This window comes from Strongylocentrotus purpuratus, unplaced genomic scaffold (assembly GCF_000002235.5).
Source record: "Strongylocentrotus purpuratus isolate Spur 01 unplaced genomic scaffold, Spur_5.0 spur5_scaffold_11, whole genome shotgun sequence".
NCBI lineage: Eukaryota > Metazoa > Echinodermata > Echinoidea > Camarodonta > Strongylocentrotidae > Strongylocentrotus > Strongylocentrotus purpuratus.
This window is the reverse complement of record NW_022145596.1, coordinates 4,591,073-4,615,121: the sequence shown is the minus strand read 5'-3', so window position 1 is coordinate 4,615,121 and position 24,049 is coordinate 4,591,073. Positions and strand designations below refer to the sequence as shown.

General features: G+C 38.6%; 3 protein-coding genes and 1 long non-coding RNA gene across 5 annotated transcripts in view; 2 read left to right on the top strand and 2 right to left on the bottom strand.

The window, feature by feature from the left end:
- LOC100888867 overlaps positions 1 to 2,109 on the bottom strand; it is a 35,699-nt gene extending 33,590 nt beyond the window's left edge. For both annotated transcript variants that reach the window (XM_030980432.1, XM_030980431.1), the window contains exon 1: positions 1,971 to 2,109. The gene's annotated coding sequence lies outside the window, so the exon portion shown is untranslated. The remainder of the gene's footprint in view (positions 1 to 1,970) is intronic.
- Positions 2,110 to 2,444: 335 nt separating this feature from the next.
- Positions 2,445 to 9,934, top strand: LOC578110 (RWD domain-containing protein 2B). Its single transcript, XM_778299.5, has 2 exons — positions 2,445 to 2,782; positions 7,854 to 9,934. The coding sequence occupies exons 1-2, from the start codon at positions 2,504 to 2,506 to the stop codon at positions 8,562 to 8,564; spliced, it is 990 nt and encodes a 329-aa protein (XP_783392.3). The 5' UTR covers positions 2,445 to 2,503; the 3' UTR covers positions 8,565 to 9,934.
- Positions 9,935 to 10,035: 101 nt separating this feature from the next.
- LOC115922163 lies at positions 10,036 to 11,287 on the bottom strand. Its single transcript, XR_004063346.1, has 3 exons — positions 11,003 to 11,287; positions 10,512 to 10,658; positions 10,036 to 10,119 (listed from the first exon to the last, which is right to left on the bottom strand). It is a non-coding gene; the product is annotated as an uncharacterized LOC115922163 (long non-coding RNA).
- Positions 11,288 to 15,092: 3,805 nt separating this feature from the next.
- On the top strand, positions 15,093 to 23,729 carry LOC578050 (membrane-associated progesterone receptor component 1). The gene is made up of 3 exons (XM_778239.4): positions 15,093 to 15,576; positions 20,493 to 20,648; positions 22,032 to 23,729. Exons 1-3 carry the CDS (start codon positions 15,303 to 15,305, stop codon positions 22,121 to 22,123), a joined length of 522 nt encoding a protein of 173 aa, XP_783332.1. The 5' UTR covers positions 15,093 to 15,302; the 3' UTR covers positions 22,124 to 23,729.
- The last annotated feature ends 320 nt before the right edge of the window (positions 23,730 to 24,049 follow it).

Sequence of the window (24,049 nt, the reverse complement as noted above, 5' to 3'; positions counted from 1 at the left end):
CTCAATGAGTGGTCTTACTATAACTCCGGGAAGCTCCAACACCGGCGCCGCAGGCGTCGGAGCTTCGGGTGGTTTTGTTGGTTTCTCGTGGGGGCTAGTACAACAGCCGATTGGGTGATATTATCGTTAAATCTGCAAAGGTAGTACTTACAATTTTTACATCATAGGGTGCACGACTCCTCAGGGCTCAACTCCAATCACTTAAATGTATAATTTGAAGAAGTCTTCGATGGGAAAAAAAGGTTAATTCCGGGTACTACACCAACGATTCTTCCATGTCGCAGCGTTGATTCAAAATATCGATGAGAAGGTACGCATGCGCGGCAGTGGCGAAGAAAATATGAATATTCATGTTATCGAGCGCCGATCGCTCGAAATCGCTGAATATGCACGACTTGAACAAACAGAGCCCTTTTCAACCTCGTGCATATTCAGCGATTTCGAGCGATCGGCGCTCGATAGCATGAATATTCATATTTCCTTCGCCACTGCCGCACATGCGTACCTTCTCATCGCTATTTTGAATCAACGCTGCGACATGGAAGAATCGTTGGTGTAGTACCCGGAATTAACCTTTTTTTCCCATCGAAGACTTCTTCAAATTATACATTTAAGTGATTGGAGTTGAGCCCTAGGGAGTCGTGCACCCTATGATGTAAAAATTCTAAGTACTACCTTTGCAGATTTAACGATAATATCACCCAATCAGCTGTTTTACTAGCCCCCACGAGAAACCAACAAAACCACCCGAAGCTCCGACGCCTGCGGCGCCGGTGTTGGAGCTTCCCGGAGTTAGTCTTACTAGAGCTTTGTAGGCAGTACTCTTCAGTTTTGGTAAGTTGATCCGAAGATTTCGTCTGAGGAAGGCAAGGGTGTTGTTTGCTTTCTGGCATATGCTTGTGATGTGTTTGTCCCATTTCAAGTCTGATGTGATTGTGATGCCAAGGTACTTGGTTGATGAGACTGCTTCCAGTGGTGTGTTGTTCAGGATGTACTGGTGTCGTATCTGGCTCTTCTTTCTGGACACTGTGATGGTCTTGCACTTGTCCGTGTTGAGCTCCATCATCCATTCAGAGGACCATTCAGCAAGCCTATTAAGGTCCTCCTGTAGTTCAAGAGGGTCTTGTCTGCCCTTGATCGCTAGGTAGATGATGGCGTCGTCTGCAAAGAGACATACTGGAGAGGTGAGCTTGTCTGGCAGGTCGTTGATGTAGTACAGGAATAGAGAGGGTCCGAGGACAGAGCCTTGAGGTACTCCTGAGTCGACGTCGACCTCAGGTGATGCATGGCCTTCTAGAACAACTTGCTGGGTTCGAATTTATTTAATAAGTCTGTTAGTGTTACTGTAAGACAATATCATAAACTTATAAAGGATCAATATATGATGGTATAAGACTATAAGTGCTATTTGATGCATACTTTTTGTAAATCATCCATGAAAGGCAAAGTTAATGTTGAGCTTGAGCATCCGGACACCTCGCGGCCCACTCCATTCCAGCAAAGCATAGAGAGTCAATGCTAATGCATATTGACCTCTAGCACTGCATACTTGCTGTGAGGCAGGTATTATTAGACCTGTACACAAATATACACACCACACAATATTGCATAGACTGCACACAATCATGCCAATTCGGCTGAAGCTGTAAGCAAAGTTTGACAGTAGACTTACAATTTGAATTTTTAAACTATTCTTTTTAACATCAGTAAGTTTAAAAAAAAGTGTTTTACTGCTATTTAGGTGTCATCAACTGTCCCTAAAGTACCGATTTTTAGTGTACCATGAGTGTTTTGTACAGTGGTGTTTGATAATCATAAGCACAGCTTTTACTACACAGCGTACAGCCAGGATAGTGATGCCGTGTGTCGCCGCCCTCCCTCCGGCCTCCCAGCTCCCAGTCCCATGATCATGCATTATTTTTTCAGTTTAATTAAATTAGATCTAGACCTTCTATGTTCTGTCTAGTTACCTCATCATATCTCTCGAAGTGAAGATAAGGTAGCAAGGTCAGAGAACAAGCTGGTGATCGGCGATGGAATGGAAAGATTGCTAGTTTTCCGACAAGATCGCATTAGTGCACGCACGATGCCAATGGGATCCTATTCAAGCGTCGCGCAAGATTACGTAATAGTGTTTACAGTAACACCTAACCAGCTGAAAATAAATGGATAACTAGTCTCAGATCCAACGTTGCACGTTTACATTACAATTATTTTCCATTTTTGATTGAAAGAATATTGTAAAAAAGCTCAAAATTATATATTTTTAAAGGATCATATGAAATATTTATAGGTTATTAGCATTTATTTATTTGCAAAATTTTGTATAATGTCAGGATAAAATGTTTTGGGATTACCATACCGATGATAAATTACAGAGGCTTGGGCAGTACTGTGTCTGTAGTGTCATCAGTGAGGTTAACGTGTGAATGGATTTAATTAGTCATTTCCTAAGGATTCGGCCCATTTTAATTTGGAAGTATTGTTGCTATGATAGAGCATCATGGCTTCTCCAAATTTTATTGAAAATTTAGAACTTCAGATATCAGAAATTGAACTCCTTGATAGCATGTTTCCAGGAGATGGCGAGTTTTGCCTCGATGACCCTAGCGTGCTGTCCGACGTACAGACTTTCGTAGATAAATCCGCCGAGTCTACAGGCGTAGCCGATCAAGGAATTTCTGGTAACTCGGCCTCGGGGAAAGGAGGCACGGGCGCAATCAGGCAACTGTCGTTTTCTATCAAGATTTCTATCAATGGTCATCATAATGGGATTCCAAATGTAAGTTTGAGTATTTTGTTACTTTTTTCCAAGGACCAATGAGAGGAGGTTTGCAGATTATTTTTAAGTGGTATCTAATCTAGTCATTCCTACGGAGCCCCGGAAGTGACATGGAGAACTTTTTTTTTTCTCGTTTTCCTGAGATAAATTCTCGTTTTCCTGAGATAATTTTTCGTTTTCCTGAGATAAATTCTCGTTTTCCAGAGATAATTTTTCGTTTTCCTGAGATAATTCCCGTTTTCCTGAGATAAATTCTCGTTTTCCTGAGATAAATTCTCGTTTTCCTGAGATAATTTTTCGTTTTCCTGAGATAATTCCCGTTTTCCTGAGATAAATTCTCGTTTTCCTGAGATAAATTCTCGTTTTCCTGAGATAATTTTTCGTTTTCCTGAGATAAATTCTCGTTTTCCTGAGATAATATTTCGTTTTCCTGAGATAAATTCTCGCCGTTTTCCTGAGATAATATTTCGTTTTCCTGAGATAAATTCTCGTTTTCCTGAGATAAATTCTCGTTTTCCTGAGATAATTTTTCGTTTTCCTGAGATAAATTCTCGTTTTCCTGAGATAATATTTCGTTTTCCTGAGATAATTCCCGTTTTCCTGAGATAAATTCTCGTTTTCCTGAGATAATTTTTCGTTTTCCTGAGATAATTCCCGTTTTCCTGAGATAAATTCTCGTTTTCCTGAGATAAATTCTCGTTTTCCTGAGATAATATTTCGTTTTCCTGAGATAATTCCCGTTTTCCTGAGATAAATTCTCGTTTTCCTGAGATAATATTTCGTTTTCCTGGGATAAATTCTCGTTTTCCTGAGATAATATTTCGTTTTCCTGAGATAAATTCTCGTTTTCCTGAGATAATATTTCGTTTTCCTGAGATAATTCCCGTTTTCCTGAGATAAATTCTCGTTTTCCTGAGATAATTTTTCGTTTTCCTGAGATAATTCCCGTTTTCCTGAGATAAATTCTCGTTTTCCTGAGATAAATTCTCGTTTTCCTGAGATAATATTTCGTTTTCCTGAGATAATTCCCGTTTTCCTGAGATAAATTCTCGTTTTCCTGAGATAATATTTCGTTTTCCTGAGATAAATTCTCGTTTTCCTGAGATAATATTTCGTTTTCCTGAGATAAATTCTCGTTTTCCTGAGATAATATTTCGTTTTCCTGAGATAAATTCTCGTTTTCCTGAGATAATATTTCGTTTTCCTGAGATAAATTCTCGTTTTCCTGAGATAATATTTCGTTTTCCTGAGATAATTTCCGTTGTAAAATGAACAGTTAAAATGAATTGAAAAAATACAGTTTTCTTCTAATTTTATAACGTTTTGGCATCTGAATGCCCCCCCCCCCCCCTGAGTACGATGTCATATATATTTACTGTAAATTGCGAGCGAGCGAAGAGCGCAATTAACAAATAAAAGACACTAGTGCTGTCTTACTCGTACAAATTTAGGTACAATACCAATTTGGATGATAAATCTATCTTGATTCAAGAACACTTTATTAACAGACTGCCCGATTACAATAGGGGACAGCCCACGAGGCCGACGGCCGTCAGCCTAGGGCCTAAATCCAGTTTTAGGGGGGTATTCAGCAGGCGCGGATCCAGGATTTCTTAGGGGGGGGGGCCCAAATTTGAAATTTTGCGAGCCAAATATTGGTTAGTAATGGTGACCAACAGAGACGTAATGCGGGGGGGGGGGGGGGGGTCGGTGCAGGGAGGGGCGATTTTCCCCCTCCCTCCTCCGCGAAACGCGGAAGCTTTGACGTTTCATTAAATTATTAGAGAAAGAAGACGATTCGTTGTCGAGTTCTCGACTCTTTATCCTCGTCTGAATTTAGGTTCCCCCCTCCCGTGCGAAGCGCGGAAGCTTTTAAATTTCCTTAAATCATTAGAGAAAGAAGACGATTCGTTGTACCGTTTTCGAAAATAATCCTAGTCTGAATTTAGATTCTCCCCCAACCCCCTCCTCCCGGCGCGGACGCTTTTACGTTTCATTAAATCATTAGAGAAAATAGACGATTCGTTGTACCGTTCTCGAAAATAATCCTCATCGGAATTTAGTTCCCCCTCCATCCCGCGCGAAGCGCGGAAGCTTTTACCTTTCATTAAATCATTAAAGATTCGTATTACCGTTCTCGCCTCTGAATCCTCGTCTGAATTCAGGTTTCCCCCCTCTCGCGCGAAGCGCGGAAGCTTTGACGTTTCATAAGATTATGAGAGAAAGAAGACGATTCGTTGTACCGTTCTCGATTCTTAATCCTTGTCTGAATTCAGTCCCCCCCCCCCCTCCCCTCCTGCGCGAAGCTTTGACGATTCATTATATTATTAGAGAAAGAAGACGATGCGTTGTATCGTTCTTTATACTCTTAATCCTTGTCTGAATCAGGGGCCGTCTTAGGGCCCCTGGGGGGGGGGGGGTCGAGGCGGCGGAGCCGGCCCCGGAAGCTCAGGGGTTTTAGGCGTTTAATTAAGGTCAGATGAGCATTTTTTTTGTATACCTTATTATTTTGTGAGACTGGCACGTCACTATTTGGCGTGGGGTCCAGGGGGCGGAGCCCCAAAATATCAGGGGTTTTAGGCATTAAATTACCGTCAGATGAGCATCTAAGGGCCCGCCGTAGGGCCCTAGGTGAAATCCAGGGGGCAGAGCCCCTGGAAGCTTCGGGGTTTTAGGCATTAATCACGGTCAGATGAGCATATTTTGATGCCTCATTATTTTTCAACACTGGCAGTTAACTATTCTTTCTTTCTTGCTCTCATTCTATTTTATTTCTCTTTAATATACTTTTTCAAAAAATTAGGGGGGGGGGGGGCTCGGGGCTCCCGATCCCCGCCGTACCTCGGGCCCTGACAAGTAGGAATCAACTAAAAAGTGAGGAAAAATCTCGGAAATTATGTCATTTCAGCATTATTTGTAATCCACCGTTGTGGAATTAGAAATAAACCACGTTTGAATTTGATTTCCCCCAAGCCCCCCCCTATCAGTACGCCAGTATCTCCTCTTTTCCTTTTTTCTTTCCCTTTCCTTCCTTCTCTCTTATTTTTTTGATTGGGGGGGGGGGGGGTCAACAGCCTGGGAGGCAAGGCCCTTTCGCCTTCCCCAATCTCCTTCTTCCCCCTTTTCTTTTCTTCTTCCTCTTCTTTCTTTCCCTTTCTCTCTTCTTTCTCTTTCCTTTCTTTTCCTTTCTTCTCTCTCTTTTTTTTTTTTTTTTTTTTTTGCGGGGGGGGGGGGGGGGGGGGGGGGGGGCAAGGCCCGCTCGCCCCCCCCCTGGATCCGCGCCTGGTATTCAGTTATTCACATCACCTTGTAGGTCTCAACATTCAATTGTCGAAATTCGATATATTTATGAAGATAATTATCAATTCCAAAAGGGCCTTAAAGGGGAATGCCACCCTAAGAATATCTATATTTTAATAAAAGGAGACAAATAAGACAAAGTGATTAATAAAAGTTTGAGGAAAATCGGATATGAAATAAGAAAGCTATGAAATGTTCAAGTTTTAAACAAATTAAAATCGATCAAGAAAATCGGGAAATCTGTGATCATATAACAAACGATGTCTGGGGTTTCGAAAGTTATGCAACATGTATTGGTCGGGAATTATCTCAGGAAAACGAAAAATTATCTCAGGAAAACGAGAATTTATCTCAGGAAAACGAGAATTTATCTCAGGAAAACGGGAATTATCTCAGGAAAACGAAAAATTATCTCAGGAAAACGAGAATTTATCTCAGGAAAACGAGAATTTATCTCAGGAAAACGAAATATTATCTCAGGAAAACGAGAATTTATCTCAGGAAAACGAAAAATTATCTCAGGAAAACGAGAATTTATCTCAGGAAAACGGGAATTATCTCAGGAAAACGAAATATTATCTCAGGAAAACGAGAATTTATCTCAGGAAAACGAAAATTTATCTCAGGAAAACGGGAATTATCTCAGGAAAACGAAAAATTATCTCAGGAAAACGAGAATTTATCTCAGGAAAACGAGAATTTATCTCAGGAAAACGGGAATTATCTCAGGAAAACGAAAAATTATCTCAGGAAAACGAGAATTTATCTCAGGAAAACGAGAATTTATCTCAGGAAAACGAAATATTATCTCAGGAAAACGAGAATTTATCTCAGGAAAACGGGAATTATCTCAGGAAAACGAAATATTATCTCAGGAAAACGAGAATTTATCTCAGGAAAACGAAAAATTATCTCAGGAAAACGAGAATTTATCTCAGGAAAACGAAAAATTATCTCAGGAAAACGAGAATTTATCTCAGGAAAACGAAAAATTATCTCAGGAAAACGAGAATTTATCTCAGGAAAACGAGAAAAAAAAATTCTCCATGTCACTTCCGGGGCTCCGTACATTCCTGTACGCGTACGCAATGTTAATAATAATAGTGATAGAATTAGAAATACATGTACAATAGATCTAGACAGTGGCGGATCCAGGGGGGAGGGGGGACCTGGAGGGCCCCAGCCCCCCCCCCCCCCCCCCTTGAGAAAAAAAACATGTAAAAACACGTGATTTTAACCTTTTGGGGGTTGTTGTGCCCCCCCCCCCCCCTGGCGCTCAAGGGGGGGGGGGTGCAAATTTTTAAATTTTCGAGGGCAAAAAAAAAAAATGTGCTCACTACCCCCCCACTGAGCGACTTTTCGGCCGGCGCGATTTTCAAATTTTTTGGAAAAAAAAAAAGAACAAAAAGTTGGGCTCCCTCCCCTAAGAAATCCTGGATCCGCGCCTGGATCTAGATCTACTACAACTTTATAAGATTAATGTCAAGGACCATTTTTTATGTTCATAATGACATTTCTTAAATCCAGGGCATCATTTTACAAAACCATGCAGGTGCATGCAAGTTTGCCGTCATCCCATTGAAAATGTTTAGAAACATTAAACATGCATGTCGATGGGATGTACAACTTCAAAACTTGTACTTCTTTCATTACACGATTCGTAAAACAATGCCTGGAAATATTGTTTTGGCTGTTGTACATGTTAGTTGTCAACATTATCAATTCTCTTTCTATATACTTTGTTTTTTAAATCAATATCTTTTGAACTCAGATCGATCTGGATCTCCAGTGCTGCCTTCCTTTAGACTATCCCAATGTTCTACCAGAACTTAACGTCCAATCCAATGTACTGTCAAGACAGCAGTACAGAATACTCAACGATGATCTGATGGAGCACATAGAGAGTCTAGACAGAGGAGAGCTGTGCATTACAGAAGCTGTCCAATGGCTCCAGGAAAACGCCTCTTGTTACCTGAAAACTGCAGAAGTTCCTAGCCAAGGGAACGTGAAGGAGCAGAGCAAGAAAAAACAGCAGCCCTCATCTTTCACTCGTCTCTGGATACACAGCCATCATATATACAGCCGATCAAAACGGGAGGACATCTTTGCATGGTCCAAGGAGAGAGGTCTCACAGGGTTTAGTCTTCCAGGAAAACCGGGCATTATTTGTGTCGAAGGATCCCAAGGGGATGTGGACGAAATCTGGCATAAACTCCGGAGATTAAACTGGAAAAAGCTGACCAGCAAGCACAGAGAAGATTTTGCCCTTGATGCTGATGACACAGAACTCTTCAGTACGAATTTCAGTCGTCTCAGGCATTTCTCAGATTTTCAGGAGATTAATTTTGCTGTGAGGGGTTCTCGGGACTACCACATGGACCTAGGACAGTTTTTCCAATATCTTGAAAAGCACAACTGTGCTGATGCATTCAAGATTTTATTGGGAGTAGATGGAAGGGTATCTCAAAAGGATACAAGTTGAAACTATTTCTTCTCCAGCTGTAACTTACTAAGTACATGTAGTTTGAGAGATGAAGATGTTAATTGAATTTAAATTCTTTAAATAGTGCAATTTGCACTTTGGCTCAAAGACATGTTCATTTGATTCTTTAGCTCTTGCTGAAAGACAGAAGGCCTAATATCATTAAATAAATGTTTTTATTTTTAAAATTCATAATATTTTTCAACCAATGAATACCATATGTCTTGTTTAGAAACAGAAAGGCGTTAACTCTGTGTAAGATGATATAAATAAGTGCCTTTCTGGCTCCAAACAGACATTATGTCATATCTCTGTATTGAGATATATCACAATGATTTATTATTTCAGATTCATAACATGACAAACCTACCTCAAATAATGTATTTTGTTGCTGGAAGAAATTTCAATATACTCTTTTTCCCCTAAAACAGGCTCTTTTATTTATTTAGAACTGCAAGTACATTATTCTATGTCACATCATCTTAGTGGCAAAGCATTATGTTACCTGAACACTTTTCCAATGGTTTCAAATTTAGGTCAATCTGGTTAAGAAGTAAAAACATGAATGCGACAAACAATACTTGACATTGATGACCTACATGTACACTGTACATTGCGCACTGGCATACATTTTGAATCTCAATTTGTTTTAAATATATTTCATGATTACAATTTTAACAAATACTTTTTTAGTTCAAAACGGGTCTTCCAAATCAATACCCAATACCCAATGTTGATAGATCTAGCCCTGCTGGGGTAGAATGAAATGAAATTAAAACCTGAAACTTTTGAGAACTGAATCTCAATTAAGTTACACATCGTTACATTTTTCCAATGGCCGAAACTCTCCTATTGTGAAAATTGCCATCCTTACCTGTTTGTGAAGGTTTCATGTTGCAAAAGTTTCTAGTTTTACACTTAGTAAATGGACACTCTCAGTGTTGGTCATGTTCATTATTTTATTGTACTTGGTCAAGTTTGAGATATAGGGGGCCCATTATTTTGGGATACTGTGCATGTGGATAGATGCTTACCATAAAGTTACATGTACATGAAAGAACCAAATTATACTGACTCTATGCAATGCATCCCGACCAACACACTTTTCTGTCGTTTCTTTCATCAAAAGATGGAAGTCTCTTGATGTGACCACTGATTCATGGAAGTTATATTCAAATAATCATTTTTCAGTGGCCCTTTCAAGGAATTTTCTTATTTTGATAAAAATAAATGATAGATAAAACATAAAATGCACAGAATTTTCCATCGTAGAAACTACCATCACATCTGAATTTTTGTCAGGTTTCAGAGGACAGTACATCCCACATGAAACTCCTCAAACTAGGTTGAATAAAGATTGAAAAACTAGACATACCCGTTTGCAACTGATCCAGAGTCTTTTGTGTCTCTTCTTCGTGACTTCTCTTTCTTCTGGACAATCTGTCATTTGTTATTGGGTTGTCGGGATGCTCCTGTATCTTCTCCATGTTGTTTCTGCTTGATTTATCTGCATACTGAACTAGACTTTGTAGCACGTTCTGCACTTGAGTGGAACCTGAATGATAAAAAAATTATTTTGCAATATTTTGTTGGTAATTTTTGTTCTAAGATGTATGTCCCTTCCATCAATATTGAACATGTAACTATAAATAACATGTACTTTCACTGACCCAATCATATCACACCAATCGTATACCTTTGATATACATGTCTATATTTTAATTGTAAAGCACTAACACCTAACACAACTCACAACAGTATAATACAGAGAAATGGGACAGGCAAGATTATTCTGTTGAAATGATTATAATAAAAATTCACAAACAAAATTAAAATGTATTTCAGCTATATTTTTTTCTGTATTACATAAATTAGTGAATGTATACATAATAACATAAATCATGATAACACAGTTATAGTGTAATAATTATTAAGAAGATAACACACCTGAAAATCCACTGCCAGAAAGGAATCTGTCTTGTCCATCTGTTATGACAGGTGGGACAAACTGGTCAACGGGAATAGAATCCACTTGTTTCACTATTCCAAGCATCACCATGGCAATCACTATGGTAACCATTTTCTCTTTTGTTTCTGATATAGAATTTAAAAAGAGAGTACAAAGTTAATCATAGGCTTTTGCTATACAGGGGAGACACTTTCATTCTTTCTATAGAGACCTCAAAATGAACATAATGAAATCGATTTATAAAGTCTATGATCACAGCTAAGAAGTTGATGTACTGTATGAAGATATAGGAGCTTGTAAAAAAAACACATCACTACATCATTTATTAAATGAATTACTCGTAATTGCAAATGTATTTGCAATGTGACACAGATTTGTACTTTATGTTCATTATAGAACATAATTATGAACGTGCATGTTTACTTGATTCGAAATTCAGAAGATGGCTTTAACAAAAATGTCTTCTTACCGATCAGATGTCCTGAATGCTATTTCATGATATGTCGATGTCTGTCTGATGAAAGATCTGGTGAATGATGACCGCCAAAATAAACATCTACAAAATAGGAACCAACCTTAAGGTTCGGCGGGAAATTTGAAGCAGTTTTGTGTGGAAATGAAGCCGATTGCGGTGCAACTAGAGCAGTGATACCTGACGAAGAAGCGACTCGACGTGGAGTGCAAAAGGGGAATGCAAGAGAATAACTTGATTGAGATTCCGATGCAGCTGATGAGCACTGGAATCCTCATCACTGATTGGAGGTTTTTTTCTGTTTTGGTTTGCTTCGTTGAGCTCATGTTATTTGCTAATAACATCCCTTGTTACTCAAAGATTTTGGGGTCATGTCTTTGAAGCCCCGGTCCCACGTTTTCAAGAACGGTAACTGCAAATAATTACAATGTTCATATAATAAAAAGGCCAACACCATATTTAAAAGTAAAACACGACCGATTTATGAAAGACCGGACAGATCAGGGATAAAATATGGAGGTGGTGGAATGATTGCCCTTAAACAAAAAATCCATCTTCTTTAAAAATCAATATGATTTTTGAAAAATATTATATTTTGCAATGTTGAAAGAGAAATAAGTCTCTGGTAGCGTATACATAACTGGTTTTGTCATTACTTTAAGTGTGTTTCATCTGAGAGAAATTTGAGGAAAAATATTATCCTCCCTGACTGACATCGTCTTGAGAAAAATATTTACGAAGTGATATAGTTATGTCATTTTCAAATATTTGTCATAGTTTGCGTTGATTAGCAATAACGATTCTAAACAGTATCTTTGATTAGATTTCGTCAGTGGCTACGTCCTACGTGGGACCGGGTCGGAAGAACGTCACTGTCCTTTCTTTCAAAGAGAGTGCAGAACAGTGGTGATGAAGAATGGTGGAGAATAGATCACCATGACAATGCTATTATACGGTTGAAGGATTCGTTGTGAGAGGAAAGCAGTCAAACAAGTCACGATACACGAACTTTCGTGAAACAAAAGCAGAAGACCTCGCGAACTTTCGTAGATTTGCTGCAGGTTTTTCACCACAAAAATAGTGTCGGGTAAATTGGACCAGACTATTTTTAGATAAAGAACTACAAACAATAGATCACTATAACAATGCGGTTGAATGATTCGTTGTGAGAGGATCGAAGGCAGTCAAACAAAGATAACATTTCTCTTGTCTGTCACTGTCTTCGTGATAACTTCCAATGACCCCATAACTTCCACAAAAAAGGTTCCGTTTCACTGACTTCGATTCGCTTGAAATGTACCTCCGTATCCACAAATTTACAAACAGGAGAAGGAAGGTTGATTGAATCTGACTGCTTATAGTGACAGGGACCCCCCCCCCCCCCCCCCCCCCCCTAGACACTCTGCGAGTAACGCTGGCTTTTCTTTCAATATACTGGTGCCATCTTAATGGATACGACACTTATACAAGGGCGGCGGATTGGACCGTCATTCGGAACGGGAATTTCGATATCACATTCAGACCCACTTTAGCAGTAGGCCTATGCCTGCGAAATACAAATCAGCCAGCCCAAAATGAGACCACATCTATTGGACGCCCCCCCCCCCAAAAAAAAAAAACAAACAAACAAACAAACAAACAAACAAACAAAAAATCCTTTACCAGTCCTCTCTTTACAAAGCCTTGCAACTCATTATAAAAATGTTGACTGGGCGTCCACTTGTTTAGAAATCCTGACTGGGTGTGCCGTTCACCTACAGTTTATATAAGGGGCAATGCCCGGTAGGCATAGCATTCACAGGCCAGAATCTTCCAGCCGGAAATTACATTCACTTTATTTGGTACTAGCACCTAACTGGACAAAGCCTTATAAATAGTTTGTAAAAACTCTGACTGGGCGTGCTGTTTACCTACTGTTTAAGGGACAGGGCCCGGTAGGCATATCAACAGGGGAAGAGTCCCCTCTCCTGTGATTTTTTTTTAATTAGGGATAGTTCCCCCCTCCCCCCCCCCCCCGAAATGTTCAAAATGTAAAATAAATATATATATTTATAATGAATAATGAGTAAAGAGTAAAGGCTGCAACACAGTATTTAGTTTCTGAAGTGCTTTAAAATACATTAAGTTTCATTATGTCTCAAACGGATGCACCTTACAATATTGTATTTATATGAAGATATTACAAAGGCCGAGATTCTCCTCTGCTTTACAAGTGCTACACAATGGAATCTCCCGATACGTATTGCAATTCAAGGGCGGTGGTGGATGCTCCTCCCTTGAAATATTACAGGCACCGCCTAGAATGGCCTGGAGGGGTCATTGACATGTGTAAAACTCCGCAATGTAATTTCGGAAATATTTCTTAACCACATAAAAAATTAATAAAGATATCTATGTTTTAGATTTAGGGTCCCGGCCCCCCCACTCAGAGGTCGGAATGACCGCATGCGTGTTGCCAAAATGTCCGGTAAAGGGGTACTTTTCGTGCGACAAAGTCCGGCCCGAGATTTGTAAAAAAAGGGGTGTATTTGACTTTTCACCCGGAGATTTCTTTAAAAAGGGGGTGTTTTTCTTTTTTTCTCTCATCTCTTTGAAATCCTGAGAAATTATTCCGAATTTAGGGGGGTACATTGAGCATTTTTCCTGATTTAGGGGGGTCCCCAAGGCAGGAAAAGCCCGCAAAAAGCCCGCGAAAGGGGGGTTCGGAAATGTTGGCAGTCCTCAGATAGGGGGTGCTTTCAAAAAGAGGGTACGAGCATATGCGTACCCTAAATAACACTGAGTGGGGGGGCCGGGTTTAGGGTATACGTAATCATCGCGAGCGCAAGCGGTCACGAAAACCAGCGTGTTATATGTGCGCTGTGATTGGTTGAAAGTTTTTACTGTGCCGTGTGCAACAATGAGCTCGAAAGTACGTGTAGTGAATACAAGAGTAGGGATCATGGAGGGATCCAGAGGGAAGGGGGTCCTCCGTAAATTCCAATATAAATGCATTGTAAATAAATGATGAGTGCGCCGCTATCTATACTGTTTGAGCTTTCAATCATATACGCAGTGGAAATTTTCCATAAATTCAGAATAGGGAAATCTTGTCCGGTCGCTGTGCTCTATCACGCATGATAAGAACAAAGTGCTTTAAATTATAATACTGCCAGATATGTAAACGATAAGTATGACAAATTCAAAGTTTTCCTTTTACAAGAATGATTGAAATGACCCACAACGGGGGTCCGTCAGGGGCGATGGACAATCTCCATGGTTGGAGACACCGACATAACATGAAAAGTTGTAAGTTTTGAGGGAAAGGTGGCACAAAAAAAGAAGGAATTACCGGGGACTATTTCCCATCCGGTTTCCACTTCGAAAATGATTAGGGCACTTCAGTCGAATAATTAAATTTTGAATGAAGCAAAATGCTCTCTCTTGATATCCAGAGCATGGGAAGCCGGGTATATCATATCGTTGGGATATCGTTAAGGGGCACCCAAGTCTTTAAATTCTGATTGTAAGCGTAACTGAAACCCGGTTGGTTTGACTCAAAACAATCTCACACAGTTTTTTTTTCTCTCTCTCTCCGACACTCTCTCTCTCTCTCTCTCTCTCCTATGTCTCTCCATATATCTTCTTCTCTGATTCTATTCTCTTTCTTTCATTCAGTTTCACAGAACGGGCTTCGTAAGCACATGTCGATTGACCCGCAACTGATTATTTAGAGCAAATGAAAACAAAATGCAATCAGAAAGAGATGTAAGCCATAGTGTTTTAAAAGCATTTTTGGCGGATCCACTGTCCTATATAGGTTCATGGTGTAATGATGGGAGGGGACCGAGGAGCTGCAACTTATCAGAAATTTGAACTCCATAATAGGTCTACACCAACAGAGGACCAACAGATATAAAATTCCAAAATAGGACAGTGGATCCGCCAAAAATGCTTTTAATCATGAACCTAATACAATGAGGTTCATGATTACACCATTATATGGATTACACCCACTACATCCTCGAGGTACAGCTGGAAAAAAAATCTTATCAAATTGTCCCGCGCGCGCTGTAACGTTATCGCATAAAGACCAATGCAAATCGTACGATCTCCGTAGCGCAGGCCACGTACGTACCGGTACGTTATATACGTGTTGTAAACTGACTAGCAGACGCCGTTTTATGTGCGAAACATTTGCACGCAAAGTCTATATGGGAATTTACATGTTAAAGCATGCAGATTGGTCAAGACAGGTAGCATCAGTTTCATAGATTTAGCAATTATTAGCAAAAAATCTACAAATAAAGGACTAATCATGGCGCTTGAAGAGCTGATGCGTGAACTATTTCTAAATCCAATCAACCTTGGTCTCTTGTCGGTATGTGGTTATTTGCTCTATAAAATCGTCAGAGGCAACAGAACACCACCGGAGCCTCCACAGCCGCCTCGTCTGCCGAAGATGAAGAGGAAAGATTTCCAGGTATCAGAACTGACCGAATATGATGGTATTAAAAACGAAGGACGCATCTTGGTTGCTGTGAATGGAAAAGTTTTTGATGTCTCGAGAGGAAGAAAGTTTTATGGCCCAGGTTTGTGTGAAATATATGAAATAATTTAAATGTATTTAACAATAACACTGATCAATCTTGAAATCTAACTTGTTCAGTTGAACTTAATTGAAGATCAAGATGCATGTTGACTGGTCACTCACTGGTTCAGTCACTTCAGTGGTTGAGTTGGTTCAACTTTAAAATTTAGATTTAAGTCCTGAGACAGGAGAGGTCATCACACTGTACACATACTTACTTAGACTACTTTATTTACTTTTCATTCAGTACAATAATGAGACTCATTGAAAGCTTATGTTTGTAGACGTCACAGACACAATTAACAATAACGGTAGGCCTAACACTCTTCTGAGAGAGGGAGTTCCAGAGCTCAGAAGAGTCCGGCTTACTGCATCTTGGAAGATGCTCCTCTGGTAGACTAGCTTTCAGGGAAAAGGAACTATGAATTTCTTGGAATGCCCTCTAGATCTATACAGCCAGGGATGCAGATCTAGATGGAGTGAGGAAAGTGTGTGAGATGTCTATCAGCGAGTTGGTGATATGATAGATCATCACCACCTTAGCATGTGACAGTGCCTTGCATTTTTGTAATGTTGGCCACTTGAGCTGGTTCAGTATGGCTTCTACACTGCTTGTCAGGACTGCGGTAGTCATTGAAGATGAAGCGGACATAGCGCTGTGGAACCATCTCAAGCTTCTTGATGTTTGCTTGCTTTCTTACAAAACTAAAAACAACACCAACAAATGGCAACTAAAGGGCAGTATATCTGTAAAGCTCTTTATTAGAGACATTTGTATTAAGCGCTATATGAAAGTGGAATATTATTTTTTTCCCAGCCAAATTTTAGCCTCTTTGAGTACAGGAGACCATTGCAATTAGTATTAGACAACATGTATTTAAAAGCATGTATCAGATTATTGTTGTAAATCATAACTCAAGCTTTGTATTGTTGGCCTGAAGTATATACCGTATTTGGGGGGAAATGTTAAAGTTGTACCATTAATATTCATGCAATTGTACATGTAGGTCACTTGATATTGCAGTCAGTAAGGAGTGTAAAAAATTCCATTTATCAGCGGCACAATAGCACAAAGGACAGACAACTTTGTCTGTGATAAATGTAATGTGCAATGAACCGTACATGTACTTACAGACAGTACCTTACATCAATAGTACATAGTTTGTAACTTTGTACAGGCCTGAAATGTACATGTACATATTCATGTTCATGTAAAGTTGATGTTAATTTAAACTAATCGAGTATAATCCAAAATAATCTGCATGTACATGTAGGCTTAGGTGCGTCAGAAAACCAAACCATGTTCCATATGATTTACTGTTACATTGCACTTATAAAGAATCATGTTTCTCACAATATGGCACAAATTATGAAAGTATAAAATCCTCGAAGACTTGAAGTGGTTTGCACTTATGTTTAGGTAACATTGCGCTACTAACCATAAATGTCCCCAAAATGTATATCAAGTTCTTGAGTTATGAAAAAACACAAAAAGCATCAAATTAACAAGGGGTATGAATAATTTAGTCCTTATGGTGAAGGTTATAACTACAAAGTCCCATAATTTAAAAAAAATAAAGGTTTGGAGGAAATATGTTGTTTGTCAAATGTTAGTGTTTACCGTTAGAAGCCCTTTCTAATGCAGTCCTTGAAGCCATGCATCCCTGGATCAATGTTCAGAGGGGATCTGCACATTACATGATGAATGCCATTCAGTATTCACTAACCGCAATAATTGCATTGTTGTCTATAAAAAAGAAAAAATCACAAGGACGTTATGAGCTGTATACAGGGTTGGCTTGTTTTCATTAGCTCACATGAGCTCAAGCTTGAGTCTTGAGATTGTAAGATACATGTATGAGACAAATCAGCTTGAAATGGTCTCCATTAGCCTGAGCCAAGCAAATTGGCTTGGTCAGGGAATTAGCTAGAACTTTAGAGCATACCCTAATCCGAGGACACCTTCATTGGCGAATTAGGCACTAATTGGTCAAATAGTGGCCTATTTTAAACCTTAATTTGATTGGCATGATAACTTGGCTAAAGTCCCCAAGCACAATGGGAAAATAGTCCACTAATTGTCTCTTATCTGCACAGTTCAGTTGTGTAGTTTGTGCTACATGTACAGTGTAGTTGTAGTCAGGTTAACTTCCCCAGTCCAGAATCAACAGGCAATTTTTTTTAACTCCAGAAGACTAATGAAAACAGACCTTTAGATTGATTATGTAGCAGAAGCTAATAATGTACAGTGTATAGTACTTTTGCCTTGAACTACTTTTTTTAGACCATCCTATTTTTGCCTAGATGTATGCTGGTTATTTTTTACAATAGTACAGGTTTAAAGGCAATAGACCTTACCAGTCCAGACTATATATTAATTGTTGCTACATGTAAGTAGGCCAAACATTATTTCTTGTCCTACCTAACAACATTTAATGTACATGTATGCAATTCTCATTTCAGCTATTGACATACCATACAATTATTTGTAACAGGTGTATGAAATAATTTATAACGTGGCACTTACAAAGATTTGTGCATTAAATTTGATTAAATTATGAAAATAGCCTATTCTAATCTACATGTACAGTATGTATCAACTTAACCCTTTGACAATGTTTTTATTCTATAACATACATTTCTCATAAACTCCAGCCAGAGAATTCATTGGCATTATCCTCAACGGCTTAAAGGTACATGCTGTTTTGTTTTTTTTTTAATGTAAAGTTAGATTTCCACAGACGGTTTACTTCTATACAGAGGAAACATACCAAACTCAGTAAAAACTTTTTAGAAATAGTGGTCTGTTTGATATTTGGAAAGATGGTAATGAAAACTAATGATCTTTTCATTTGCTTCGGCTAAAAGTTTTATTGCTCAGCAGGTGATGAGATAATGTGCTGTACATGTTAGACAGACCTACATGCACATTGTTCTTGACTTTTAGAAGTGAATTCCTAATTTATTTATTATACAATCCGCCTTTTTAAAAATCATAGGCTGCATGCCAACTTTATTTCAAACTAACTTTTTGATGAAAGGATACATAAACATATATATTTTTAAATACCAAGACACTTCTGAAATACAGTATACTACAAATGCACGGAATCTATTTTTCTTATAGCTCAGCCCTCATTATGTGTACATAATCATGTGGCATGCTTATCTTGAATACTCTACTAGGGTAGCCTTCAAGAGTAAATAGATATGGGCTGATTTTTGTACCTTCCAGTTTGCAGTCTGTGCTGATTGTTGACACAGGAGTAAGGAGACGTGTACTTTATATAGTCCAGTGATTTATGCATTATTCCAGGGACTCAACCTGATAATCATGTTGAAAATGGAATACATGTGCTTTGTCATTCAAAGCACTGTGTCTCGACAATTGTTGCTTCTTTTTAGTTTCAATTTCACAGGTCCTTAGACATGACCTTTAGACTTGAACTGCCTACAGTATTTCATTATCTGAAATCATTTATAACTGTGTTAGGCAGGTTGTTAGCATGAAGCCTTGAAGTTGTAGTTTTAGAATCTCTAATCAGTCTTTATTTCCATCTTAAATTTCAGAGTTTCACTTGAGTGTATTCTAAGGGTGCGTTTAAGCTCAATTTTGAAGGCAGAATGACCGATTTGAAACGCTCATCGTAAACGCTCATTATAATCGCAGTTCCATGGTGTACTGTTTATGCTCACTTCTCTGGCTCCTTCAGACAATTCTTGCTGGGTGGCCTTGCAGCTGGATTCGCAAACCTGCACTGCGCATGCTACGTAGACCCACTAGAGGTCAGTGCGTTGACCCCATTTAAACGCGTTTACAAATGATTGTGCGTTTATGCTTCCCCAGAATCGCCGATTTGCAAAATCGCCGATCGTAAACGCACCTTTTTGTGAGTGATTCTACAAAAGTGAGAAAAGGACGCAACCGTGTTTTAAACTAAACGCGTAACAGATGCCTGATTCTGGCCAGAAAAAGTTGAGCATAAACATACCCTAAGAGAAATACAACTAGGGTTCCTTGATACCTTTGCAGTCTTCCATTTTTGATTTTTTTTTTTTTTTTTTTTTTTTGGGGGGGGGGGGGGGGGGGGGGGGGGGGTTAACGTTCTTGGTTTTATACATGTACATTTACAACTCCAATCTCTCTACGTGTCTTAACAACATGAAACAACCCGTTTCCAAAGGCCTGTTGCCAAAGGCATGTATCCTAATATACATGTACATGTATACAGTGTATGAGGCCTGTTGGCCTGAATTGGTCTTACTTTCTAGCTTCCACTTTATACATACATGTTTTTCACAAGGGTGAGGGTGGGGCCGGGGGGGGGGGGGGGGGACAAGCAAACGATCAAACGAGATGCACTTTTTTGTTGGGGTCTTAATTTGCTGCAGGGGTTGGGGAGGCAAAATTAGAGGGCACATTTTCTTTTTCATAATAATATTATTTCTTATATTATGTAGCAATTTTCCGGTAACTGACCAAAGTACTTACATTATTACTATTACTACAATTACTATTCTGCACATAACAGTGCACATTCTCCTCTCCTTGGGGAGCATTCCAGCTAGTTGCCTTTTGATGAGCATGCATATCATGTATGCTAATCAACCCACAATGACGTTTTGCATTCTACTGGGTACCCATATAACACCTAGGTGGAGAGGGGGCAATATAATTATATAAAATGCCTTGCTCACTGTGTTCTTAAGGTATGCCAGATCCAAATCTGGTTCCCCCCCCCCCCCCCCCCCCGAACCCCCTCCCCACCCTACCCAACCTTTGAATCCGCTACTATTTGTATAACTTCAGGAGGGAGAAAGTCAAAGCTCATCATACTTATAGATTGCCTGACAAAAGATTACAAATGTATCATGTTGACTCTAAGAATTTCTGATTTCTCTTTTTTATAATCACAGAGGGCCCTTATGGTGTTTTTGCTGGACATGATGCATCAAGAGCATTAGCGACATTCTCACTGGAAAAGGAAACTTTGAAAGACGAGTTTGATGAGCTTTCAGACCTCACCTCCGAACAGATGGACAGCGTGAGAGAATGGGAAATGCAGTTTATGGGTAAATATCAGAAAAGATAAAAAAAGTACATGTCGAGGGGTCAGTGACACAAAGATATAACTCCATTTTGTCCATTTTGAGAAAAAGTGGTTTAAAGTTACTGAGCACTTGGGCCTTAAGGAGTTAAGTCTATGTTTCACTAGCCATTGACTTCAATGGGGTGTTGGGTGGAGTTAAGTCTTTGTGTTTCCTGGAAAGCCCACATTTTTCGGAACATTTTGATATCAAATACTCATTTGGCAAAATATGGAGTTACGTCTTTGTGTCACTGAACTCTCGATGTGATGTAGCAGTTGCCCAGGTGCCACTGACCACCTAAAGTCCTCCAGGGCCATCTCTAACCAAGTATGGCAGGCTTCTGATTTCTCAGGGGGCTCTTACTTTACCAATGGTTATTTTTATGAAATTTCATTGATCAGGTGAAACATAATTCCATAACATGATTTAACATATAATTCTGAAAATGAAACGAATAAATGATTCTAAACATTTGTTGTATAACTCTGAAGTATGCAGAAGTTCCATTATTTTTGAAAGGCTGTTTTATCCAATGGCTCACAATTCCCAAAATGAAATAGGGATCATAATTTCAAAAATTACATTTAATAGGGAATTGGGGATCGATTATTCTGTTTTCATTTTAAGGATTGCCATCCTTTGGAAAAAAACCTTCATAGAAATCTTAAGGTTGATGAACTTACAAATTTAATTAAACCTTTGAAAATATTAAATTACTATCTCAAGTGTAGGTCAACATGTATTCATTCATTCAGTTGAACACATGATCTTTGAGTCTAAACTACCTTATTCTAGAATAATGGTTTTGGACTTGTATGAAATTTTACAAACTTCTATGTATCCAGATTGAATTTCAACGTTTCCAGTATAGGCAAGGCTATAGACTATTAGACTTGCCAACTTTTTGCAAAAAGTAGACCTGCTGGTATTACACAAATCACCAACTTTGAACCTTGACAATCACGTGCTTGATGAAGCAAATTGTCCAAGTATTTGCAAATATAATGAACAAATATCTTGATGATGATTATGTTGACTTTATAATCAATCAAAGGTCTTTTTGTATGGCTAGTTAGTAGTTAAAAGTTATTCCAAATCATACCCCAAATTATGCTATGTTTGTATTTCTCAATTTAACCATATTAGCAATTAATTTAACCAATTATTTATATTTTCTTTGTTGATCCTGGTATCCTAACTCTACCTCTCTTTCCCCTATCCCTGTCTTCATTAATTTATTATTTTTCAACACCTCTATCATTATTATAATATTGTGATTTTTATTTCATTTTATTTCTCTTTTCTCTTCTTTTCTCCTTTTTCTTTGTATGCTCTAACTCTACTATTTTGATGTTCCTCAAACAGAAAAGTATGACTACATCGGGAAACTCCTGAAGCCAAATGAGGAGCCCACCGACTATTCTGATGAGGAGGAAGCGGACAAAAAGGACAATTAACATCCTCCTCTGCGGACTTCAAGTTTTGCACCTGCCATTGTTCCTCAATTTTCTTCAATCAAGAGTGCCGAAGTTTCATGTCGTCCCCATTCTCACAATGATTATTAACGTGGGTTATGAATTATGTACGTTGGGGACACTTTCTATACATGTGTATGTGATGATATTCACAAATGATGCGGATGTTGAGTAATTGTTTATTCGTTGGATGTTTTAAAGATTTCTTAGATTTACTTACACAGTTGGCTCCATGCACAAGACTGTAGTATCACTTCTTTCCTTTTTCTTTCTGACCCATTTAAAACCAGGATTTTTTTTGAAAGGGAGAGATAGATTATCTCTCTCTTCTTTAAATTGGCAGTGCTGATAATTGCTTTACTGTGACACCATTTCAACAAGAAGGTGGAAATACTTAAATGAAATTAAATTGAAGAGTTAAGATTCATGAATTTGAGCACGTTGCCAATTTAATAAAGTTAAGTTAATGTTATGTTATTTCTTGTATCATGTAATATTTGCTAATGCAAAAGAAAATGAGCCGAGACTGTTCAGAAATATTTGCATTCTTTGCTCATGAGTTTGATATATTTTGTTTAGGACTGTGATTCAAGATATCGGGCAAAACCTAATGATGATAAATATTGTTCTGGATGGGTAAAAAAAGACCAATTGTTATGGCTATTGTCACAGAATCAGGTTGGAGTATAAACGCCTTCCTTACCCTCTACAGTCGACCTTTGGTATGTGACAAATCTAATTAATTGTAGGTCACAGCCATTCTTAGATGGATGTAGAACTTTTACAGTGAATTCATACTGAATCTTCTTAACCAATATAGTTAACAGTCTTCTGGTTCTTAACAGACGACCTGAGCAGTGTCTCACAAATCCACCAGTGGTACCAAAATTGGCAACATTCTATTGAAATTGTTGTTGATATTAAAACGGGTGCTTCAATGAAATGTCTGAAAATTTGTGCCAACGATTGATTTGTGAAACCCTGCCCTGTGGTCTATGGCAGTCCATGAGTATTCAGAATCGCACTACGATACTACTACGCAAATAGATAGAGGGATGCTTCCATTAAAGGTGTATATTTCTTCCTTCTGGCATTTAGCTAGCAGCTAAAGCTGATTCAAGGTGAGGTAGGAATTGATCACAGCGATATGTCATACTGACTGCCAACCGTAGTTTGGAGGCTATCATCTTGTGTTGTACGAAACAGGTGCTGATAATGTTGATTTCAAGTATGGAAGAGTCATTGGAAGGCACTCTACGTGACGTCTGAAATGTTTGCCTACTTCAGGTAAAATTAATGATGATGATAATGTTCTAGATTTATGTAGTGCCTAATACACCTACGACGATGTCTCTAAGCACCTTGCATAAATTAGCTACTTTTGAGTGAGTATGTATGCAAACTCTATACAGCTTTCAACCTGAAGTGAAACCGAGATAATTTTTTTTTTTAAATCAATACCAACCCTTACATTTTCACTTCATTAATATACTGCTTGTGCACATATTTCTCATGAGCATTTTTTATGTGGATAGTTCAATGCTTTCACATAATGGGATAAAAATCATAATCCAGACATAAATATAAATAAGTGGAATAGAATGTGTTTTTCTCTGCTGTACGGGCTATCATTGTTGGTGAACTTGCAGTGGTACTTTGCCCACACACAAAAGCATTTCTGCCAGATGTTGATCTTCAAATCAGTCTATTGATTTTTCATTTATATTGTCCCGTTTTGAAGACTTTTTTGTGCAATGTTGCAAAAAAAAAACATTCCACATTGCCAGTACAATGATAGCCTTAATTCATACGTGAGGCACTTGGGTAAAAACCAAGCTCTATTAATGTAATTAATATGAAAAGCCAGGAGCTCTTGATAAATCCACATTACATGCATTACATTACATG